This window comes from Amaranthus tricolor, chromosome 15, assembly GCF_026212465.1.
Source record: "Amaranthus tricolor cultivar Red isolate AtriRed21 chromosome 15, ASM2621246v1, whole genome shotgun sequence".
Taxonomy (NCBI): Eukaryota; Viridiplantae; Streptophyta; class Magnoliopsida; order Caryophyllales; family Amaranthaceae; genus Amaranthus; species Amaranthus tricolor.
The window spans coordinates 5702798-5725404 of NC_080061.1; the positions used below are offsets into that span (position 1 = coordinate 5702798).

At 34.1% G+C, this 22607-nt stretch overlaps 2 protein-coding genes across 2 annotated transcripts; one reads left to right on the forward strand and one right to left on the reverse strand.

The window, feature by feature from the left end:
• Positions 1-444: 444 nt before the first annotated feature.
• LOC130801482 (trihelix transcription factor GT-3b-like) lies at positions 445-4445 on the reverse strand. The gene is made up of 2 exons (XM_057665343.1): positions 4088-4445; positions 445-1288 (listed from the first exon to the last, which is right to left on the reverse strand). The coding sequence occupies exon 2, from the start codon at positions 1184-1186 to the stop codon at positions 863-865; it is 324 nt and encodes a 107-aa protein (XP_057521326.1). The 5' UTR covers positions 1187-1288; positions 4088-4445; the 3' UTR covers positions 445-862.
• A 1346-nt stretch (positions 4446-5791) lies between these two features.
• Positions 5792-21513, forward strand: LOC130800918 (LRR receptor-like serine/threonine-protein kinase FEI 2). Its single transcript, XM_057664654.1, has 14 exons — positions 5792-6041; positions 7141-7346; positions 9212-9347; positions 10393-10464; positions 12458-12529; positions 13725-13796; positions 14329-14400; positions 14474-14545; positions 15025-15116; positions 15427-15594; positions 15701-16033; positions 17259-17504; positions 19916-20049; positions 20817-21513. Exons 2-14 carry the CDS (start codon positions 7250-7252, stop codon positions 21033-21035), a joined length of 1785 nt encoding a protein of 594 aa, XP_057520637.1. The 5' UTR covers positions 5792-6041; positions 7141-7249; the 3' UTR covers positions 21036-21513.
• Positions 21514-22607: the final 1094 nt, after the last annotated feature.

Below are 22607 nucleotides of genomic sequence, written 5' to 3' on the forward strand. Positions count from 1 at the left end.
GTATATAACATAACAATGTCATAACCTTAAAGTTGTAACAATACGGAGTTCACTATATAAATAAATTGATGTAAAAGATAAATTACAAACAAACAGTAGTATTTTAATGAAAAAATAATAGCTTTTTTCATTGGTTAGTACTTAGTAGATGACTCTCGTGTTATTATTATCATGTAATATGATAATGTTAAAGCCTCAATTCTAACAATATAATAATCTAAAGCCTTAATTCTAATAATTTAAAATCGCATGCATGAACCAAGACAACAACAATAATTTGATCATTATGATAATCAAAATGTAAGACCGAGAAATCAAGTCTCCGTTCCTTTGAGATTTCATAGATTTCCTAATATTTATTAATTTGAGAGCTTTTGGTGGTCAATAGAACAAATCCAAAGGGGAGGGAGTATGTATATGCATCATAATGCAAAAACGTGGTAACGACAAGGTGATGTGACAACGATTGTGATTATGGTAACAAGCTAACGACACAATGATTTAGTTTCGAGATACAGTTAACGTAACACCAAATATCAGTCAAAAATATAAAATATCTTCTGAAACCCCAAACAAAGTTGTTTGCACCTTCACAACATGGCCTATGGTGACGTGGCCTTGTTTTCCGCTTTTCTCCCTATATGTATATACTAATGCATATTCTAATATACAAATTTGCAAGTTCAAATGTCCTAAATTCTTCTATCTACACCAAGTGTGGTCTTTGCTAACACATACATTTATACATTGCCTTGACCGATGAGTTTGTTCAACAAAGATGTTAGGAGGGCACCCCTTTTCTCAGCTCGAATTTCTTCTCTGATCATCCTTTGCTCTTCTTTCTCCAGCCACGCCTGCTCCATCACCAGCCTCTCTCTCTCTCTAACTTCTCCATCGACTGTCGCCATTCAAACTCGAATAATTCTCTCTCTCGCTGATTCCGTTCCATGGACTCCATCCACTGCCACTCTACCCTTTGCTGCGGTTGCAGAAAATCTCTAAGCATCTCCAGAATACTGCTACTACCATGACTGTTAATGTCGGTTTTCCTTTTCTGGGAGTTGTTTCTCAGGACACCTTCCCGAATATTATTGTCCCCCGCCTCATCTTCGTCCTGAGATAAGTCATCTGAAAACTGATCACCCCTTCTCTTCCTTGATTTAACAGCTACCTGCTGGGAATCCATAAAAGAATGTTGCAAGCTTTCGGGTCTTTCAGTGAAAACGTCATGCAATTCTTTGAAGTATGGGCACTGCTTTCCATTTTCAAAATCAGATGTCTCTTTGCCCTGTACAGATAAAGAAACAGCAAGGCCAAATCTTAAACTTCAGCTATGCTTCTGTGAATTTCTCTTCCATGTACATGTACAAATAAGTAAAGAATGGATAACTGGTACTAGAGAACCCATTTAACTTCTTGCAATTGTTATCCACATATTTTAAAACAGTCAACAATTCCAGTCAACTAAAAAAGTCAACAGAAAACAACTAAAATCTATTTGCCAAACACTTGTGTGATCGCTTACGTTTAGGTTACACTAAAAGAAAGCATGAGAATATTGGCGCAGCCAATAGCTTGCCCTTCACCTTATCAAAGGTTTTAGTAAACATCATAGAAGCAAAGGTGCACACATCGGTCATATACACTAACGAACCAGGTACAAACAACAAAGGCATTCTATTAATGGTTTTTATATGGTAAAATGTCAATTCAAGCAGTTGAATACACTACCCACAGTATAATTATTCCCCATTTGCTCAATTGCTTGATGGTGATCGGTGAGATGTTAGATGAATGTGTTTTGGTCGGTAATTCAGATGTGTAAGCCATTGAGTGATTTAGATCTTCTAGAGAATGCAAAATTTTAATTTTTTATGCATATAATTAGGCTCACATGAGAAGCAACAGCTGTGTCCTCAATCACACTACACACTACACACTACACACAGATAAAACAGAACAATCAGATAATTGGGTTTCTCCTTCTCATACATAGTGCATAGTGCATGGTGCAAAAATAAGGTTGCATCGCATCGTCTGATGCTTAAAAGGGATATCTCATGCTTTCAGCCGATATTTTGGCTTTACATTAACCACGTCAGTATCGTTAGTGCATCACAATGTCATTACCGCTTTTTCGCACTATGTCCTACAAGAACGACCGACGTTTGCTGATAGAAGATGAATAATTATACAGGATGAGTATACTAATGTCTAAGGACATGTATTTATATGCACCATTACGATCAATTTAAAATTTAAATTCACATACCAAAATTTATGAGTCTTAGTTTACTCTAGAATTTTCTCCCTCTTTCTCTCATACAGTCTCTCTCCCTTCATGTCCACCACAAGTCAAAATTCCTCCACCATTTTCCCTCTGAAAAGCCACATTCCTTTTGTCTGAATTCAGTGTAAGTTCCACAATCCACACCAAAATAAAATATACTTGTAGGCTTGTAGTATATCATCATACACATACGAACCAAAATCTAATGTCAACTCTGAGCATGAAATTTTTTTCATACCTCAAAATTCACATAACTACTTCAACTATCTACCTCAAAAATCAGAAAGAGGTCAACATAATTAGTCTTCTACTTTCTAACCAGAATTTTTTAATTTATGAAACATAAAGGAGAATGTTTCCTTTTGAATAAAAGTTTGAAGAGCCTTTCAAAGGTAAATTTGTTAAAATTTAAGAAAGCTGGAATAGCTCAATTGGTTAGAGCGTGTGGCTGTTAACCACAAGGTCGGAGGTTCAAGCCCTCCTTCTAGCGATTTTATTATTTACCTTTCTAGAGTTGAGGGACTCTTTGGCCGCGCTCTAAAGGGTATGAGTTGCCGTCTTCCTTCCCTCCCCAGACCTTGCTCATAGTTTTCTATGGACGTGATACATTGGGTATGATGATGATCATGGATAGCATAAAATCAGACTCACATCGATCCATCAGTGAACCAAACAGACAAAAGTGAAATTTGAAAAGTGATTCTGTTTTGTAGTTTTCAAGGGAAATCAAAGCACTTTTACTTACTTTCACTACACACGAACTTATAGTATGATCTCTTCCATGACAGACGACAGAGAACTACTGAATTATAGAAGTAACAACAGCATTAATTTTCAACAATCTTATAAGCCTATTCTATCATACTCCCCCAGTCCCTTGAATTGGCACACTTAATACTTTAGTTCATCCTTCGAATTTGCGCCATTTCCTATTTTTCCAACGTCCTCACAGTCTTTCTTTTAATTTATACCACAAACTCATTCTCTTTGTTCATCTCATACATATATTTCTTAAATCCATTGTTTATTCTATTCAACAACTAAAACTTAACAAATCAACTATATCCCTTTGTTGAAAATCCAAAAGGGTAATGCGAGTAATAAGTAAACAATTACAATATGTTTGGATAGAATGAAACTGAAAGTAAGAAAGGGGAGGGAAACTGAAGGATTACATTTCCTCATTTGGATACCAATAGGAAAATGGAGGGAACAGAATGAAAGGAGAAACTTCTTCACATTATAAGCAAAACAAATCCTTCCAACATTGGAAAGATTTAAAAGGTAAAGAAACCAAATTTCCTTCCCCCTTCCCTTTCTTTTTTCCTTCCAAAATTGTTATCCAAATGTTATCCAAACATAGTATTAATAAAGATCATGATCCAAATATCACGGAAGAAAGCTTTTAATTGAGTCTCTATTGGAATATGCAGAAAAACCATCAAAATTCTGAAGTCTAAAATGAGACCTTCACCAACCAAAAAAACCACACTGAAATCTTCAAATATTCTTCGATTTCGGGCACATCACAAGTTCACAACTATTCAAATTCACAAATTCATTGTAAATTCAGGCAACATGCCACCGCAGTTGACACCGAAATTCTACTCCAACACACTGAATACCAATTTCTACCATACCCACATCAACAAAAAAATTCATCTCAAAAATAACATTCAATTAGGAAAATAAAACAATCTAACAAACCCATCAAATAAATTCATCATCAATCATAACCCAACAGAATTAAACAGCAGGAAAGCACAAAATTAAGACAAACACGGAAAAAATTGAAACCTTGTAACGATTGACGAGGTTTTTCCATTTAGATTTACACTGATGAGGATTCCGAAAGAAACCTTTATCTCTAAGGGAAGAAGCCACAGTTTCCCAAAGCGCCTTGAATCTCTTGGAAGAACTGAAGCTTTTCTCGAGTTGGCCTCTAATTCTAATCAACTCCACAGTTTCCTGGTGTCCCCATTGAGTAGTATTGTTTGATGGGTAAAGGGTTTCAGTCCCTGATGATGTTGTTGCTTGTTACAATGGTGTTGTTGGAGGGTTCATTTCATAGTTCTCATTGGTGGTGTTTGAAGAAAATTGAGGTAGGTTATATTGGTATTATTGTGTGCAATTCTTCATTTTGGGGGTTGAAAAAAAAGGAGTTATACTCATACGAGAATTGGAGGAGCAATAACCTTTGGTAATTGACAGTTTTTTTATTGAAATCGTCTCACCGTGAGACGGTTTGATATGGGCTGATTTAATTTTTATTTTCTTAAAATTTAATGAAAAAATTGTTTTTAATTAGGTGATTGCCATGGAAGTTTAACTCTGGGCTGCTTGTATAGGCTCGTCTCATGATGAGACCGTCTCGTATAAGACTTGCTAGTGGTAATTTCACAAAATGCCAATCGTGACACGCCTATAGCCTACTATAATGGCCGGAAGGTTGTGTCGTGCAATCTTGCTTGGTTGTGCAGCGTGTTGTTCGTGTGCTGGCCCAACTTGTGCTGACGTTGAACATTTACATAATGTGACCGTTAATCTATTTAGTTTAGAGTTTAACCCAATAACAAAGCAAGCTAGAGCTACACATGTAATTGTATGATGTGTTTAAGGAAAAGTTGGCCTTTTTATATTCTCTGAATCACATGCCAAGTAGATCTCATATCATTTTAGGTTTCTCTTCTCATAAATATACATTATTAACAATTTATTCATTAGAAAAATCGATTCAATTTCCATATTCCAAAACACACAAAAGACAACTAAAACATCAACCACATTATCTTTCAATATAAAAGCTCAAAGATTATAACACAAAAGATATTAAAATTACTATATTCATCACACTCTAGATTCTCAAATCTTTATTGGATTTTTATTTTATTACAATTACTTACTTAAACATGAGGTTTTCCACTACCCTAGATTAGGTTTATTTGTTTTGCATGAGTTAAAAGACTTACTGAAGGTTCTAAAATATATTCATATTTGGAATCATGAAGCAATTTAACATATATCACACAATACTTAAGATCAATCAAATTCACATACAATAAAAATTTGACAAATTTTTGAATGGAACAGTCTCACCATGAGACATACCTCATATTTAAATATTACCTAATAATAAATTTTTTTGGTATATAAACTTCTTATTTTGAATCGTTTTACAATTATACAGTCTCATACAAATCGGGCTAAAAATTTTCGCAAAATAAATATTTACGTGAAATATTTAAAAAATATCGAATTTTTTGGTATACAAGCTTCTTATTTTGGTATATAAGCTTTTTTGGTATATAAGGCTATAAGCTTCGTAAAATTTTTTGGTAGATTTTAGAAATTATATTCTTGTTCATCCAAAAATATCGAAACACGGTATTTACGTGAAATATTTAAAAAATAAAGACGGCGTCGGTTACTCGTGCGAAACATCGAGTTAGCACGTGCCAAAGTCTCTAAGCAGTCAGCACTAATTGGTTGAGCTTAATTCATACAGCATCTTTATTCCTCCTTTCTCCCTGTCTCGCACTCACTCACTTTCCACACACTCTCTCTCTCCTTTCTCTCTCATCGCCGTCCTCATCACCATCATCATTTACTTCCTGTTGCTCGAAATCTCTGGTGTTATTTGCTGTACTATACAACAGGCGGAATTTCTGAAGCTGCATTTCGGATAATCTTCGTTTTCTGAGCTGCTTTTTCAGTGAAGAAATTTGAATCTCAGATTTCAATTTTACTTGAGGTAAAAGCTTACATATTCGTTCGTCAGCTGTCGGGTTTTGTGTTGAATTTTCTTTCGGAGCTGGGAAATTTGTTTTGTTGATTGAAATGTGGATTTTAGGGTTCGCATTTGGTTTTGTTGTTTTTTGATATGTGTGCTGAATTGTTTGTTCCTATTTTGTGAAATTAGCTTTGGTATAAGTTCGAAAAATTGTTGAGTTGAGATTTGATATTCGGGGTTTGCTGTTTTAGTTGATTATTAAAAGTGTGTGTGCGCTGAATTGTAATTCGAATTTTGTTGATACAGTGAGTAATTTAGAAAAACTTTGCTCGTTTGAATGTTTTAGAGCTTGAAAGGAATACGTGCGTCAATGTGAGATTCATTGTAATAAATTTTAGCTGCATTGTTACAGAGCTTTGAGATAAGGGAGTATATTGAGCCAGAATGGAGTAACTAAGAGATGTAGAATTAATGTAGATGCAATTACTGTGGCGAACTTAGTCCATTTGGTTGGAAATTTTGTGCATCCTGTATTTTTTTCTATGTTTTTCGAATTTTCTGCATTTCATATACTCTTCGTTAACATAATATTTAGCTTCTCCTGTTTGAGGTGATAGTAAGGGATTTAATTGAGGCTGGCTTTCTTAAGTTGGATCAAATGAGTAACGCTGTATTATAGGAGAGTAATTTTAAACCGTGGTAGTTTAGTGTTGCGAATGTTGACCCTCTGACTTGTAATGGGGTTAAATTCTCTTTTCCATTGTTTTCAAAAAGCAAGAAATTCTTTTTGATGGCGTCTTCATGAGTCAATGTCTGAGTCTTGGACTTCTCAAATTCATTTTGTGCCATCTACTATAGTTTTGTGTTACATTTTGTGCCCTAGACTAGACCTCTCAAACCTTGAGATGTGTGGTATAGGTTTTGTAAACTTATACTTTGAAATCTGTTTCATTTAAGGACTTTTGTGGATTAAACCTTCCTCTTATATGACTATGCAGTTTTTAAAAGCAAATGACTCGAAGCTAATGCATTTGCTTAATATTAATGTTTCAAAACATGACATCTTTGAAGATAGGTATCATGATGTACTTATGCTGATTCTCCTTATAATTCTCTGCAGAAATTGGAGAGAAGAGCCAGTGATGATGATATTTGGCGCAGCAAAAGGCATTAGATCGGGGTATATCAGATGATATACTGTGGTCATATCATGCTTTGCTTCTTCTGTCATGGAAATGGTTCAGTTGAAGTTTTATCACATGTACTATGTGTTTGTTACAGTTGTATGCATTCTGTACACTGGTTGCAGAGCTCTCAGCGCTGATGGTAATGCTTTGTTTCCATATTTTCAAACTCTTGTTGCTTTGTACTTAAAAAGTGTCCAGAAGTTTATATGCCTCCTGTTAGGATTCAAACTTTATTCAGAACATGCAGAATTTTTTTCTATTGAGATACATCTTTAGCTGGTGTAATTCTCGTTGATCTATTATATGCTTTCCGTTAAGACATGGTATCTTCCAACTTATTATCACCTTGCTCTCATAGAGATGTTTAAGTAAGAAAAATCAGAACTATTATTATAATGCCCAGAACATTTAGTTCCCTATCTCAAATGTAATCTTCATGGATAGATGTGACATCATTATCATAATTATACGTAGTATATCCCGTTTATAAAATCCCGCTTATAGAAGCTATAATTTCTAGGGAGAAATGAAAGATGATATACCATACCCTTATTAAAAGAGATAAAAATATTGCATTCAATGAGAAAGAACTCTAAATGAAAACAAAAGACCAAGAATACATTATAGTCAAGACAAATTGCAAAGTAAGACAAGACAAGTATGAAGACTAATAACAAACTAAAGAAACATAAAAACAAACACGAGACATAAATAATAGGGCTAGTTGATGTACTTTTTGTATCTCAACCTCTCATGTTCTATTTATCGAAAAATTGTTCTGGGTGGAAATAGTTCATGGTGAATCTCGTTCTCAATACAACAAACTCGAAATATGGCAGAAACTAACTTAGAAGTGGCACATCCTGTATCTTATAACCCCAAGTTGAAGACCAACATTATATTATCTCAATACTATTAAGTGACAATGTTTGTGGAAATTAGATGCATACAACCTTATATTTTTAATAAGTAATGACAAAGAGGTTGTAACCCTACAATTTTACATAAATAAGAAGTATACATGATTTAACGTGTCATTTATTGTTAGAAATTATGATTTATGTCCAAAGACCTATGAATCTTTTGCTTCATCGAGAGTGAACAAAAACCCCAAGAAGAAGAAAAGAAAGAAAATAATAAGTTTTATTTGTTCACATTTTCACTCCTTGTATTATGTGATGCACGGGTTTACCCTTTTCAAAAGTCATAGTACATGAAATAGGACTAGTGCTGAGTTTGTTATGTTTCATGTTCATTATGCTATTTAATTTTATGCAAAAGAGAGATTTTACAAGTTGAGGAGTTCAAATCCTTTTCTTAAAGTAGCTAGCTGATTATGGCTACCATTAATGCTTTATCTAATATGAGATTTTAAATATGGAAGAGCAAGAATCAATCATTACTCATTAGGCTGTCGCACTCAATTACAATTGATGGCTCTTCAGGTGTTTCATATGTAGAAAATTTTCAGGCTTGTATCATGACTTTTGCAAATGTCAAAATTTTCATTTGGCCACAAGTCTTAAGAAGCTGTATTTTAAAGTGTAGATATTAATATGACATTGGAATTTCACTTATTGATTTTGTTCATGTAAGACAAGCCACTTCTCTAGGAATAACATCTTTTTATCTGGAGTTTTTTCTCCAACACCCCATTGTCATCAAATCAGTCCTACCTAGGGTGGGGTTTGGAAGGGTCGGATGTATGCAACCTTACCTTGTTAATGATAAAACTAATAAAGAGGTTGTTTCCGATTGACCCTTGGTTGCAAGTGCATGTGCAACTTCACATAACTAAGTACACATGATTTAATGAGTTATTTTATTTTAGTCCATTACAATACAACATAAAAGAACTATAAATCTTTAGTCCATTATCTGAATGAGAAGTTGTATTCAGTAGAGTCAATTGAGGCCCTCCTTATTTAGATTTTTCTTCATTTTAAAAATTTCTTCAATTAGAACATTTAAGACCTGTGTAAATATAATTTTTTCTGCATACAGGCGAAGCTCTTATGAGTTTTAGAGCATCAATTCTTAACTCAGATGATAACCTTCCAAGGTGGAGGCCTGAGGACTCTGATCCATGTGGGTGGAAAGGAGTGAGATGCAATGCGAAATCCAAGAGGGTTATACACTTGTAAGTTTTGAAATTTAACCTTGTTCTCTTTTCAAAGACCATCAAAGATATTGATTGTTATAAAGTGTGACATATAGAAGTAAGAGGTGCTATAGAGTGAATCTTTAATCATCCTAAGTAAGGAACCAAAAATTGTAACCATGCTAGAAAACGAGAAGGAGATTAAAATTGGATGAAGAACTAGTTTGTTAAAAGAAAATTCCAATAGAGAAAAACTGAGATTGAAGAGAGAATTATGTTTTTTCTTTCTATCTTTGAGGAGCTAAGGTGGTTTCCATTGTTTTTTTTGATGTTATTTTATGATTACTCTTACAAGTTGCATGTGCCTAATTTTCTATATTTTCTTGAACCATGGACTTCAAACATGTCGTGGCCTATATAGTGGTAGCAATAATGTTGAAAAATTTAGGTCAAACATATATAATGTATATACAAATAGTAGAATGTAGAACCCCAGGAGCATGCTAAAACGTCAATACATATAAATTGTAAATAATTTCCTATAAACACCATATGTAACATGATTGTAGGATTTTACAATACTCTTCTTGATTGAGTGGAGAACTGCTCTCATGTTGCTCAAATTATCACTCGTCCCACCTTCCTCTTTATTAATATCTTTCTTTATTGGCATCGTACATATTGTGTTTTTGGCTTTTCATTTCCATTTTGGGTTTATACACCTTGGGTATAGATAAAACTATTCCTTTCTAGTTTCTATTGTGAGCGTTCTTCTAGTTGCTCTCTGCTTGCAACAACAATGCCAACGACAATCCTCTCTGCTTGCTCTTAAAGTAGTTTCTTCACTTCTAAAATCATATGGATTGGCATTAATATTGTAGTTTCATGAATTGATACATTGTGAAATATACTGTTTCAAAAGAATCAAAACAGATTTATTAAAATCTTGAGTGCTATTTTGTTTGTGTATACTGGTTCTCATTGTAAATAATAAGATTTAGTATTCATTTCATGCTACATTTCTATTTCCTTTCTGAGTTTGTTGTTTATGCATGATGGTTATTACTCATACCTTCACTTATAGGAATCTTTCGCACCACAAATTGAGCGGACAAATACCACCTGACATTGGGAAACTTGATCGCTTGGAAATTCTGTAAGTGCTTCTCTTTCATTTTTGATTTTATTTCCTTTCATAATTCAGCTTCTATCTAGATTATTTTATGTAAGATATGTTGTCATGTGCATATTCATATTTTTATATTTGTGCTTGTTAAATTACATATACTAGTATACGCACATGTATGATTCTATGATTTTGCCTATTGTTAATGAACATAAATATACTAGCTTTCTATATAGGTAATAATGTACGCGTATAGGGGCGGAATTAGAACACTTAAATATTTTAAAACATTACAAAGAGTCTGGTAGATTAGATGGTTTGACTTTCACTAGTTCACACTGGAGACTCGAGTTCGAGCCCTCCCAATTGCTTTAATTTCAAAATTTTTGAATGTACTTTTTTATAGTGACATCACTTGTTTTTTCTGAATTTGTCCCTGGATGCGCATGTGTAGGTATTTGTATAAGTAGTACAAATGTACCATGAATCCGTGGCCCAATGGGGTGATCTAAGTTGCATAGATTGAGAAGGAATATATGTTGTTTTGAAAAGGAATATATGTTGATTTTTTCAGTTTTTCTTATGATTGAATGGGAAGAGCACTCTTTTTGACCTTGCCAAACATCAACTTTTTTAAAAACTTGAATGAGAATGTCATTCTTTTCAAACCACCAAGCATCAATTTTATGAACATGAATGAAAATACTATTTTTTTGAAACTTAATAAGGTTATAATTTTTCTCTAATTATTGAATAATAACTCAATTATTGCTTTGGGTTTTACTATAGGGATAGAAGTTGCTTAGAGCAAGTTTCACACTTACTATAGGGCCTTTTTTGATAAGATTTCTTTCATTACTTACGTTTCTGTTTGACCCAATGATGAAAATCATCCTACGTACCAAATAACACTTAGTTTCATAAGTCATAACCATCTATATGCTAGTATATAGCTTCATCTTTGACGGCACCATAGTGCTAAATAAGGCCGCATTGCATTGTATCGTATCGTTTCGGCCTGGTTCGTAAAGGTTCTCATATATACTGATCTGATATTACTCCTCTTGTTAAGATGCAAAAAAATTGTGTTTTAGGCTAGTCCAAGGAATATTTCATGGTTGCCGTCATTTTGAGTTACGGCAACCGTGTCACTTCCATCATAAGATCACATCGCCCTGACTGTTACCATGCTACGTAAACTGCATTTTTGCTCTATGGCAATTGGCACCCACATATATATCTTTCTGGTTCTTGTTTCTTAGAATGTGCTCACCATATTGCAATAAAGTCAACGGAATTTCTCAAAAATCAATTAGATATCAATTTATTGAAATATTCAAGGACTTGAGCCTACGTCTCATGCGGAGGGAGGGGACAATATCGATAGAGTTGATTTTTGCATGGAAACAAGAGCGATGTTTATAATCCACTTATGTGGTGCATCTTAAACACACTATCTACACACTAATAAAGCCTTGGTTCATTATCATATCCCCACATCATTGTCGTTATTTACAACATTTCATTATCCCATTGTCGTTTAGTAACTCTAGGCTTCCACCTAAGCGACTTTTGGAGGTCGAATGTATGCTGAAAAAAGGAGGTTGTTTTTGATTTGACCTTTGATAGCAAGCAATATACTTCATTTGAATAAAAGTGCACATGATTTAACGAGCTATTTCAATTTAGTGCATTAGTACTCAAAATAAAAAGCTGTAAAACATTGGCTCCATGGAAATCAAGTTCATGGGTGTGCAAATTTCTAAAAGACTACTGTTATTCAAGCCAAAGTACTAAATATGTTACACACTAATGTTCTTTTTGCATGCTGTTGATGTCTCCAAATACATATGTATGCCACAAATGTCGTGAAAAAGTATATTTTATCGTGGTACTAAGATGGCTTTTGTTGGATATGATTTTACTTTAGATGTCACATTGTATGCACTTATTGGGGATAATTATATGTGCAACTGTGGTAAACATAAGCCCCTTATTTTCGCTTCACTTGCTTGTTTTGTAGGGAGCTTAACAACAACAATTTATATGGGAAAATTCCTGCTGAACTGGGAAATTGTACAGAGCTGCAAGCACTGTAAGTCAGATGGCTCTATGTATTTATGTTGGTGCTTTGTATTTGTTGTTCAAAGGTTGATGCAGTCATTATATCTAGAATGGGATGATTAAATATATTCTCCATGAAACTAGTAAGGGATGAGTCATACCAATAAGTGAGCTGACATGTAGCAATAAAATCAAGTATGCTTTATAGTTTTACAATGGTGTGCAGTTCTGACTCTCAATTTTAGTAATAAGAAGCTAGGGGTAGAAAATGGCTTTAATTTATCAGTTGTGTGTTGAAGAATCTCATAGTACATGGTCACTAAGGGTGTAAGGTTTCACTGAAATTGAGAAGAATGCTACCAAAAAGGAGCAATATTTGATGTGTTCTTATTTTGTTGGAAAGAAAAGTTTGTCAATGTAACTGGAAAGTGAACATTTTGAAAGCGTGTGGACAAACGACAAAGCAAAGTATCAAACATAAAAAGTTTTCTCGTTTTTTGTACCATTCCCTTTCCTGCCTGTGTGTCTGGTAGCTTTCTGTGTAGGAAAAAATTCAGAAGATTAGATTTCTTTTTTTGCCATTGGTGGTCAGGATATTTACAAAATTGAGGCTTTATTGATTAGATCTATATCATTTTTCTCTTCAGAAATGGAAAACTGATGTCAGTGCATTTGGATTTAGCCTTTATCTATTTGGTCCAAATGCTCTGAACAACTAGAGTTTAGTGAAGATCTAAAAAGGATGGAACTTAAGTTCATTGTTCACTGTATTCACTGTTTGATGTTTTGGATCAATAAAACTTAGCAAATTAAGGTGTCATGCTTTAAGGTATAGAAGTAGACTTACATATGGTTCCTGGAAATTACTGTTTTCTGTGAACTATAAATTTACACACGTAGATACCTTCTAAGCTAGAAACTTCTTATAGCTTGGCCATTTACTGTTGAATAATTTTACATATTTTTTTTGACGACTATAACATTTTTTCATTGAACTGTTGTGGCTTGGGTTAAAGTAAACATTCAGAAGATGATATGAAAGTATATATACTTTGTATTGTATATTATTAGGGTTTGAATTGAACGGTTTTGTTAAAAGCTTCAAAATGGAGGATTTAACTGTGAATTATAATTTATAATATTATATATTTGTTGGTTGACCTTTTCTTACCTGCATACGTGGCAAACTGATTCTGGGGCTTATATTTCTCTTGACAAATTGTTAGGTACTTGCAAGGAAACTATTTAAGTGAGCAGATACCTAGTGAGCTGGGTAATATTACTGGACTTCAATTTCTGTAAGCTCCTTTCTTCTATACTCCCAAAATTGTTAGTGCTAGACCTTCATTATGCTCTTGTTCCTTTCTTAAAATTGTACATTGTGAGATGTGCTGACTTTGCTTTCTTAACTTGATATGCTATAGGTCTTTGAGATTTATATGCTTTGGGCTCATAGTAGCTCTAAATATGGATGTTACCTAGTCAGTTGCTTGCAATCTATGTTTATTATAATTTTTTATTGTGTTACAAGTATTTTTTTTATTCGTACGAAAGTGACAAAGGAAACAAAACAGTTAGATTGGTTGTTCGTCTGATATGTTATCACTTGCAAATCACTTAAATCATATCAAACTTAAGTTGGATTTACCAGCGAATCCATGATCATGTACTGGCAAATAACAATAGTTTTACATTGCTTGTTGAAGTTTGATTTTTGTGTAGTTTATTATATTGATTTTTTTGAGCCGTAATTACTTTCTGTGAAAGTCGGTGAATGATGCATCTTCTAGAACTATTATTAAGTGGTTTTGTTTTTATGGGCACTCATAGTGATATTTCAAGCAACTCACTTAGTGGAGCTATACCTTCTTCACTTGGGCAACTAAACAAGCTCATTGTATTGTAAGTATTCAAATGACTTGAATCAATTGTTTCCAATAAACCATGATTAATGACCTTATCTTATATCTCATAGGAATGTCTCTACAAACTTCCTAGTTGGACCCATCCCGTCAGATGGTGCGCTTTTGAAGTTTAATCAAGACTCGTAAGTGTGGTGTTTCTTTATTCCTACTTGATGCTTTGTTTTTTCGTACTCTCCTAAATTTATTTCAGATGGGACTGTGACTCATGTTTCTCCTTCTCCTTTGAGGTTCCCATGTCAGGCTGTCGCCATGCATTGCTTGTTTGAGTTCTCTATGTTGGTCATTTTTTTATTTTGAATCAAGCTGTCAGATATTAATCTCTCTGTTGCTCCTTTTCTACCCCATTATAGACCGCATAGTCCATGCTTCAACTTTGTAATAATATTGTCCACTCCTTCTGTGCAAGATCTATTACTTGATCTCCTTGATGTTTCACATTGGATTCTTTTTTGCTACAGATGATCTGAATTTCCAATGACCTTTACTATTTTTAAGTGGGATTTGGGAAGGTTTTAAGATTTGTTTTTCTGTTAAGGATTTTCTTACCTTACGGATAAAGCTTTGATACTTAAATTAGTACATTCAATTTTTGCTTATGCAGTTTTGTTGGAAATCGCGGGTTATGTGGTAAACAAATTAATGTGGCTTGCAAAAGTGGAGGGCCAGATGCAACTCCAAGTAGTTTTGGCTCAGGTAATTTCTGAAGTATGAACTTAAGCATCTATTGATACTACCTCTGTTTTTTAATTGTTCTCACTTCCCTTTTTATGTGAGAAATTTTGGGAGAAGTGAGGAAAACAATAATAAAATAGAGGTATTTCAAGATCCGGTTTGAAAACTACCATTGTTGTAAGGTATTGATTAGAAGCTTAGTGTTGGTATCGTATGTACAAAGGTAGATTATATCTGCTTATAGTATAAATAGTTTGATTGTAGCTCATTATGTTTTGTGATTTTTTCCCTAAGTTTGTAAATTATTTTTTTTTGTATTTATTTAACGTAGATCAAGGCGATGGTGGAAAGAAGAAGTATTCAGGCCGACTTCTCATTAGTGCCTCGGCAACTGTTGGGGCCTTACTTCTGGTGGCTTTAATGTGTTTTTGGGGATGCTTTCTCTATAAGAAGCTTGGTAGAAATGATGGCAAAGGTCTCGCAATGGATGTCAGTGGAGGTGCTTATCTGTTGTGTTCTTTTCTATATTAGTTTTGAGCCTTGTCATCCCAAATATTTTATTCTAGTGAGAATCGGAGCATGTAATAGTTTATACTTTGATTCAGGTGCATCAATTGTGATGTTTCACGGAGACCTTCCATATTCTTCAAAAGACATTATTAAGAAGTTGGAGAACTTAAATGAGGAACACATAATTGGTTGTGGTGGCTTTGGCACTGTGTACAAATTGGCCATGGATGATGGAAATGTCTTTGCATTGAAGAGAATTGTAAAGTTGAACGATGGTTTTGATCGCTTTTTTGAGAGGGAGCTTGAAATCCTTGGGAGCATCAAACATCGATATCTTGTGAATTTAAGAGGATATTGTAATTCGCCTTTATCAAAATTGTTGATCTATGACTACTTACCTGGTGGTAGCTTGGATGAAGTGCTTCATGGTGAGTAACTTTTTTGTCTATCAATGTTTTGGTAGTAGAGTTTTCTATTCATGGCTTCTTTTTGTATGAAGTGACTTATGATGGCATACAGTCCACCATGTTATGTATTCAGTAGACAGTCATTACTCATTAACTTTCTCTAGATTACGCTTCAACTTGGTTTTCAAGGTGTTTCTCGGTGTATGAGCTTAGTAGCTTATTGAAGACACGTGAACCACAACATTTTGTTACCCTTATTGGTGACGACAAAACAATTGTTTTTGAGTGACCATTGGTGGGACACATCTACAACTTCACAAATTCACATAAAGAAGTGCACGTGATTTAGTTATTCATTTTAATATAATTCATTATAATCTGAGACTAAAGAACGGTACATCTTAGGCCCCATTGAGAGTGATTATTCTTGATTCCCATGTGAACATATACTAAAGTATTAAAACATCCTATAAAGCCAATCAATAGTATTGAGGATGCTAGAACTTGTATTATGCTATATGACTACAAATGATGCGAAAAGGACCTGGATTTGTTCCTATAGGGGGTCAAGATATTGCAATGGACCAGAGGTAATGTAGAAACAATCAAACAAACATGATATGAAGTCCACATAAAAAAGGGCTTAGAGCTTTAGTTTGATGTTTCAAATGTTGAAAGAAATTATTAGAAGTGTGAAAGATTTGAATCATATGAATCGGAGATGTTTTCTTCACTTGGGTGTAGAATTCTGAAGGTCTTAACATGAAATATTGGTGGCAGGAAGAGTTTTTATAGCAATTTCACTGGGTCGATATTCTGATGCAGAGTGTTCAAACTGTAACTACTCTGGGCTGGTTGCTCTCTTTTGGAGCCAAATGTGACACTATTCTTTTGATTTAGATAATACAGCTGTTTTGTCCCATATTTATCATTCAGCTAGGTAAAAAACTAGCCAAGCGCTCGCCGTAAAGAGGTTTAACGTGATATAAAATGTTGACACTTTATTCGAGGGAAGAAGTTGATAACCCTTTTTTATATGCTTCTATGTTGAATCACACGTCTGATCATGATGTTATTGTATTTGCTTTGTTTTGAAGATTGTAATTTGCACCCAATTCCCAACCTGTCATTTCAAGTTCTTTTGATGTGTGATTCTTTCAATTCTTGCTCTTTATGGGTCTTTTGGTTTATAATGTCGCAAAATAGTCTTATCATAATTTCGTTGATGTTGGTGATGTGTTTACAGAGAGATCAGAGCTCCTTGACTGGGATGCACGCTTGAATATTATTTTAGGGGCTGCAAAAGGGCTATCATATCTTCATCATGATTGCTCCCCTCGCATTATTCATCGCGACATCAAGTCTAGCAACATACTACTTGATGCGAATTTAGAGGCTCGTGTTTCTGATTTTGGATTGGCTAAATTGTTGGAGGATGAAGAATCCCACATCACAACAATTGTTGCTGGAACATTTGGTTATCTTGCTCCTGGTGGGTAATTTTTTAAAATTTTATGTCCAGTTTCGCAATATGAATATTTTTTTGCTAATATGCTTCTTTCAAGAATCTGCTGATGCTGAAAATATTCGTCCAAAAGGTGTATTGTAATATCACATGTAGCAATAAGATACTTTTCAAGTTGTTTCGTGCTGTTGTGCACATTAGCTTCAACTACTTTACTAGCTGTTTTTGAGAACATATGTTCGAGGTCATTAAGTATAACTTTACCTTTAGAGAAATTGCCTTATGAGTGTTTATGAAGATTTTCTTGGGTGGGTAGATAGTATTAAAGCTTGATTGAAACATTTTGGCTATAAAGCATAATCCCTAGTACACCACAAGGGTATGCTAGGTTAAATTCAATCTCTTGTTGAATTCAGACATGTCTCCCTATGTTCATTCTCAATGGAAATTTATAAATTCTTTGGCTTTGGACTAGAAATGATCATAGTAGAAAGATGGGAATAGTGAAAATGCTAATGCTTCGATGGATGAATGGACATACCTTGAGGGAAGAAATTTGAAATGAAGATATAAAGGGTTTAGGAGTTGCAAGTATTGAGGAAAAGATGAAAGATAATTGTTTAAGATGGTTTAAGCATGTGCACGAGGGTATTAGCGAACCAGTACGGAAGATAAAAAGTTGGAGCAAGAGAGATTAAAAAGAGGGGGAGGAAGACTATGATGACTTGGAACACATAAGTGGAATGGATATAAAGGGTGTGCACTTACAAATTGAGATGGTAAAAAATCAGAATGAATGGAGAAGAAAAATCCATGTGGATGACTATTGGAACCGATATATTGGTTTATGTAGCCGGCCCCAATCTTTTGGGATTAAGGTTATATCATTGTTGTAGTTGTTGGCTTTGGATTATAATGGACTACAGTACAATGTGTTATTGAATCATTTTCACGTGCAAACGATGTTTGCAATCAAAGTCAAGAAAAACAACTTTGTTGCTATTACAAGGGCAAGGTTGCATTCCAACCTCTTCAAACCCCACCTAGGTGGGATTTAGTTAGCATTGGGCAATGGCATGTTGTCACTATCGTCTTTTGAGGGTCAAGTGTCAGCACAAATCCAATTTGATATTTTAGCACTTGGCAATTTCCAGAAGCTATTTTCTTCAGAAATGTTAATCGGACTTCTTGTGAACCCCTACTTAGAACCCATTTTTTAAAAACAACTATCTAAAAACCCTATTTTCAGTTTTGTTGGAAAGTTACATGTTGCTGAGTGGGGTGGCTTTTCCACTTAGAGATCTTGGTAGATAAGTTGGTACCTTGAAGATACCATTGTTGGAAACTAGAGGGATAAAAGTACAAAATTTAGGATTGGCAGGTTGGTTTTTCAAATGGTTGATGGGTTAGGAAAATAAAGTGTGCCCTCCGGAAATTGGAGCGAAACAGTAATTTAATATCTAACTCGAAATGTGTTTCTAGGTAGTTTATAAAATAAATTGTTTATGGATAGTTATACAAGGTTTGGAAGTTATTACTAGTGGTTGACAAAAACACCATGGATGTTGTGCAACAGCGGAAGCAAGTTCGATGAACAATAATGGAAACAATAAAGATTCAAACAAACAATAAAGAAAATCACACCGAGAAATTAACGTGGTTCTCTATCAACGTGATAGCTACATCCACCGGCACCGAGAATAAACTTTTCACTATAAACCGGGAGATTACAAGATGAACACGAGAAACCACAACAATGGCTCTCCAAGCTTTTTCTCTCTTAGTTTTCCTCACTTTGTGTTTTGCATTGCATCCTCTCCTAACTCTAATTACATGGGGCCTTTATATAGTATACCTCATAATAAAAAGAAATTAGGGTTAAGAAAATATAAAAAACCGTCAAAGACTAAGAGTAACCGGCCAAAAACGTGCCAAGAAACCGCCATTACGCGAGCCGTGTAAAACTACGCGAGCCGCGAAGTGGAAACAGAAGCAGCTCCGCGCCCCGCGGACCTGAGGCAGTAGGTACTCCGCGCCCCGCGGAGTTCTCCGCGCCGCGCGGACTGCTGTTCGAGTCACACTATATTTCAACAATGGAAGTGTTTGGTAAAGTGTTGGTTCTCTACCTTCTGAGAAAAGGCAGGAGTTCTTGAACAAAAAATGGCTACTTCCTATGCTTATACCTGCATAGAAAGAGAGTCAAAAGATCAGGTGTAAGATTGTGATGTCTGATAACTCACTTACAAGGCTTAGGACGCCTACATATTGCTCTATCATATAATAAACTGATCTATCATATAACAATTTGGTTATGTTTCATATTTCGATGATACTAGAAATATATAGTTCTTTGGTGTAGGATTATAATGAACTACATTTTATTGGCTCAATAAATCATATGCATAATTTGGTACGCTAAATTTTACATGTTTCTGCAGAGTATATGCAAAGTGGCAGGGCTACTGAGAAGACTGATGTGTACAGCTTTGGGGTTCTGGTTCTGGAGATTTTGAGTGGAAAACGTCCAACAGATGCATCTTTCATAGAGAAGGGTCTGAACATTGTTGGTTGGGTATGCAATAATTTTGAACTTTATATCAGTTTCTTCACTTTGTCTGTGTGTATGCACTTATGAAGTTTATATTGTTATTTCATATAATATTGAAATTAATATCTACTAAGCCAATAAGATAATCCCACGGTTGGCCATCAATCCCACGAGACTACAATAATGCCAAATTGCCAACAATATGCTTAGCTTTAGTCTCTAACAGATGGGTTCTGTTGCATGAGCGAGGATTCTGGTCCTGTGATTGTTGACAAATATTCTCCTCTTTCATTCATTTGTTGGCCTTCTATTGCTCTTGCGAATCTGAATTCTTTTAATCCTATTTCACTCGTGTCATTTTATTCTTATTCACCACTCCAGGTTCCGTATATCATATATTACGAATTTACTTTTCGAGTTATGTCCACACATAAGCATCTCAACTGTCTGCATCAGCGTACTACCTTATTAAAGGCCCATCATTCCATATGATGACGCAGGTCTAAACCTATACTCATTCAGTAACCATAGTGCAAAAATACGGTTTCTGGATTCCGCTGTTGATGCAGATGGTTTTTGAGCTTAGCAATCAAAATATCCTTTAAAATGTAATCACTTAATGACTTGGGGTAATGGCATCATTTGTTCATTACCTGTTCTATAGTCCATTGATCATGTCTAACATCCGCACTTCTTTTTGCTATGGGAGTCATCAACTCTTTTTCTACTGTACAAGAAGATTTCTGATTCAAAACTGGTTCTTATTTTACTTTGATATAATTTTTCTGCAGTTGAATTTTCTAGTGACGGAGGATAGGCAAAGAGAGATAGTTGATCAACATTGTGAAGGAGTGCAACAGGAAAGCCTTGACGCTCTGTTGTCAGTGGCTATGTTATGTGTCTCTTCATCTCCTGAAGAACGACCTACCATGCACAGAGTAGTTCAGGTATTGGAATCTGAGGTGATGACACCGTGTCCTAGTGATTTTTATGATTCAAATTCTGATTGAGCTGCCAGAGGAGCAATGTATGGGGATACATACGTATATATATCTACTCTAGCGACTTCTCATAATTGAACGAGTGACGCAGTGGTGAAGAATTTTCAGCTGTATTTGCTATTTGTTCATTCTTTTAAAACTCCGAAGCAATTGAAAGTAGCCCTTCATCCACAAGATGATGTTCACACGGGAAGCGCTCTGGTGGAATTTTGCCATTCATGATTAGGTATTGGGCTAAATTGAGAATCTACAAAGACGTTTTTCGGTCTTTTCTTTTTTCCCCTCCAACATTCGTTGAATTGTATATATTTATTGTACAAATTGAAACACTGCTGCCAATCTGGGCACCCTGTTGTTTGTTGTCATCTTTGTAAAGTGGAAATTGCCAGAATAATTGGTTCTTCATTTTTTGGTTTTCAAAACTTGTATGTTGTATTGCTGCTTTGTATTCCAGTTATTGAATCGTGTCTCTGATTTTCTGAGCTAACTTGATATTAATTGTTTTTTTATTAGATATAAGTATGTATGTTTATTGTAGATCTTTTATCTCTGCTTAAATAAATGTTTCCACCCATTAATCTAAGATATGTTGAACCAATTTTATGTTCATTTCTGCTGTTATTTTTATAAAATAGTTTTGCATTCTGTTATTTTTCCCAAACTGGGAGAAATTTTTTAACATTTGCAACGAACTTATTTTCATGTTAGTATACCTTTGTATTGGCATTTTAATTTGTAACCATTTTCATTTTGTAGTTGATTATTTAACAAATTTGCTCTTGGTTATTTTGTTTTCTATTTCAACTACATATTTACTTTAACCCATCAAATTAGCTTTCTTTATATATATATATATATATATATATATATATATATATATATATTATTCATCCCATGACCCATCCCATTTGACCATTTGTAAACCCAAACACCTCATCACTAAATAATTTAATTTTAGTATATTAATCGGTTAAAATATTGTAAAGAATGCTGTTGGTAAAAATTATACAATGGTTGTATTATTTAGAAATAATTAATAATATGAATTATTTATAGCAGATGTATAGTACTCCCTCCAATTCAAAACAAATGTTCCATTTGCTTTTTGGACGTTATTTATCTTTTACTCTTAATTTGTATTTTATCATTAATCTATAAGTTAAAATATAGTCAAATGGAATATTATTTGATTCGTTTCAATGCAAGCATTATTTATATCAACTTTCGATATTTTTTAATCATGCATAATTCGAGATAATAGGGACTATATAAATTTCTATGTAAAACACGGATATAGTAAATGTTTACTTATATGAATATATTAATATTAATTTATAAAATTAATTCATTTACAACACATAAATTTAATCTTAAAACTTTGTATTTGTTATAATAAAACAATTGACAAAGCGAATTAATAATTTATTACACAATTATATTCAAATATATATGTGACAAAATAGACAAAAATTTACTATCCATCAATAAAATTATATCAAACTGATTATCGTTAATCTATATTATATTGATAAAATCACCAAAGTAAGTCAAAAAATATTAGTCAATATTTTTTATTAAATT